The sequence below is a fragment of the Curcuma longa genome, chromosome 12, assembly GCF_044706935.1.
Source record: "Curcuma longa cultivar G26 ecotype Majalengka, Jawa Barat chromosome 12, ITB_CL_G26_1.1, whole genome shotgun sequence".
In the NCBI taxonomy this organism is placed as follows: domain Eukaryota; kingdom Viridiplantae; phylum Streptophyta; class Magnoliopsida; order Zingiberales; family Zingiberaceae; genus Curcuma; species Curcuma longa.
This window is the reverse complement of record NC_133872.1, coordinates 9,510,604-9,511,865: the sequence shown is the minus strand read 5'-3', so window position 1 is coordinate 9,511,865 and position 1,262 is coordinate 9,510,604. Positions and strand designations below refer to the sequence as shown.

At 37.7% G+C, this 1,262-nt stretch overlaps 1 protein-coding gene across 1 annotated transcript in view; it reads right to left on the bottom strand.

Moving 5' to 3' along the window:
- LOC141842868 (uncharacterized) overlaps positions 1-1,060 on the bottom strand; it is a 1,971-nt gene extending 911 nt beyond the window's left edge. Inside the window, exon 1 of the mRNA XM_074730852.1 lies at positions 1,042-1,060. Within this exon, the coding sequence (XP_074586953.1) occupies positions 1,042-1,060 (19 nt within the window). The remainder of the gene's footprint in view (positions 1-1,041) is intronic.
- Between the last annotated feature and the right edge of the window lie 202 nt (positions 1,061-1,262).

The window sequence follows — 1,262 nt, the reverse complement described above, 5'->3', positions numbered from 1 at the left end:
CAATTCTTGAGGTGATCGTGTCACGACTCAAGAGATAACCGTCCAAAAAATTTTGGTAGCATCTCCCTAGTATCCATGACAATTTCCTGAATACAAATATACATAAAGGCCCACACGGCCTATCCATACTACAAAATATGGATTATATACAACTACACAAAAGAAAGATGACCCACACGGCCACCAACACATCCTACACATGCATAACAATAAAATTCTAAATCTACACAACTACTAACGAATAAACTCCAAAATTACGCATGCGGAAACGTAAAGCAATACAACGATAAAATCATAGATAAGAAATATATTAGAGTTTCAAAAACATCGATACAAATCAGAAATCTGAAACTGTAGAAAGTAAACAAACTACACACATAGTACCACAAACATGCTACAAATACATCCACACACACATATAAAATCCTCGTCGTGAGATGGCATAGTTGGCAGATCTCTGGCCTCATCTGTAAGCTCCTACTTGATATCTAGGAAGATAGAAAAATCCCAGAGTCCAACTAGTGAGTATAAAAATACTTAGTGGGTAATAAGGAAAGACAGTGCATGATAAATAGTAAGAGTACAGATACATACCAGAAATCAACATGTGATCAATAATATATTTGCAGGTAATAAACAACTAACATGGATCTCATGAAATGCAATGAGCCATGTGAATGACATATCACACATAATGCAACAATCAAAAGTCAACCAAGTAACAACCAAAATGCAGTATACGTGCGGTCCAATACATATATATCATGCACATGATGCGAGCATATACATGATGCAACTACCTACACTTGCTACAACACTCATGTATATATATGAGTCTGAGGGTGTCCGACATCCAAATAGTCATAACTCTAGCCCTACAATAAAGTAGCTTGGTGACCCAATAGTAGGTAGTCAAATATAGCTACGTACATCCTATAGTCAATGTATGTCCTCTGATACTCATCCCTGAGTATCATCCATATACTCTTCGAGTACCACCCCTGTTCGGTGTCAAGGTTAGCACATCAACTGGCTGCGTACACTGCCATATAGCCACCATCACCACGATGAAAATAGGGTATAATAACCACCTAAATAAGCATGCCACTATAGGCCAACTACCATCACGATAGACCCACAACATTGGAATTTACAATTGGCATCATGCATCATGATGAGATGCTCAAATCATAGTAATCTGCATCTACCATGCTAATCAACATGCGTAGGTATAAAGCCCTAATGATCACAGGTATCATAAG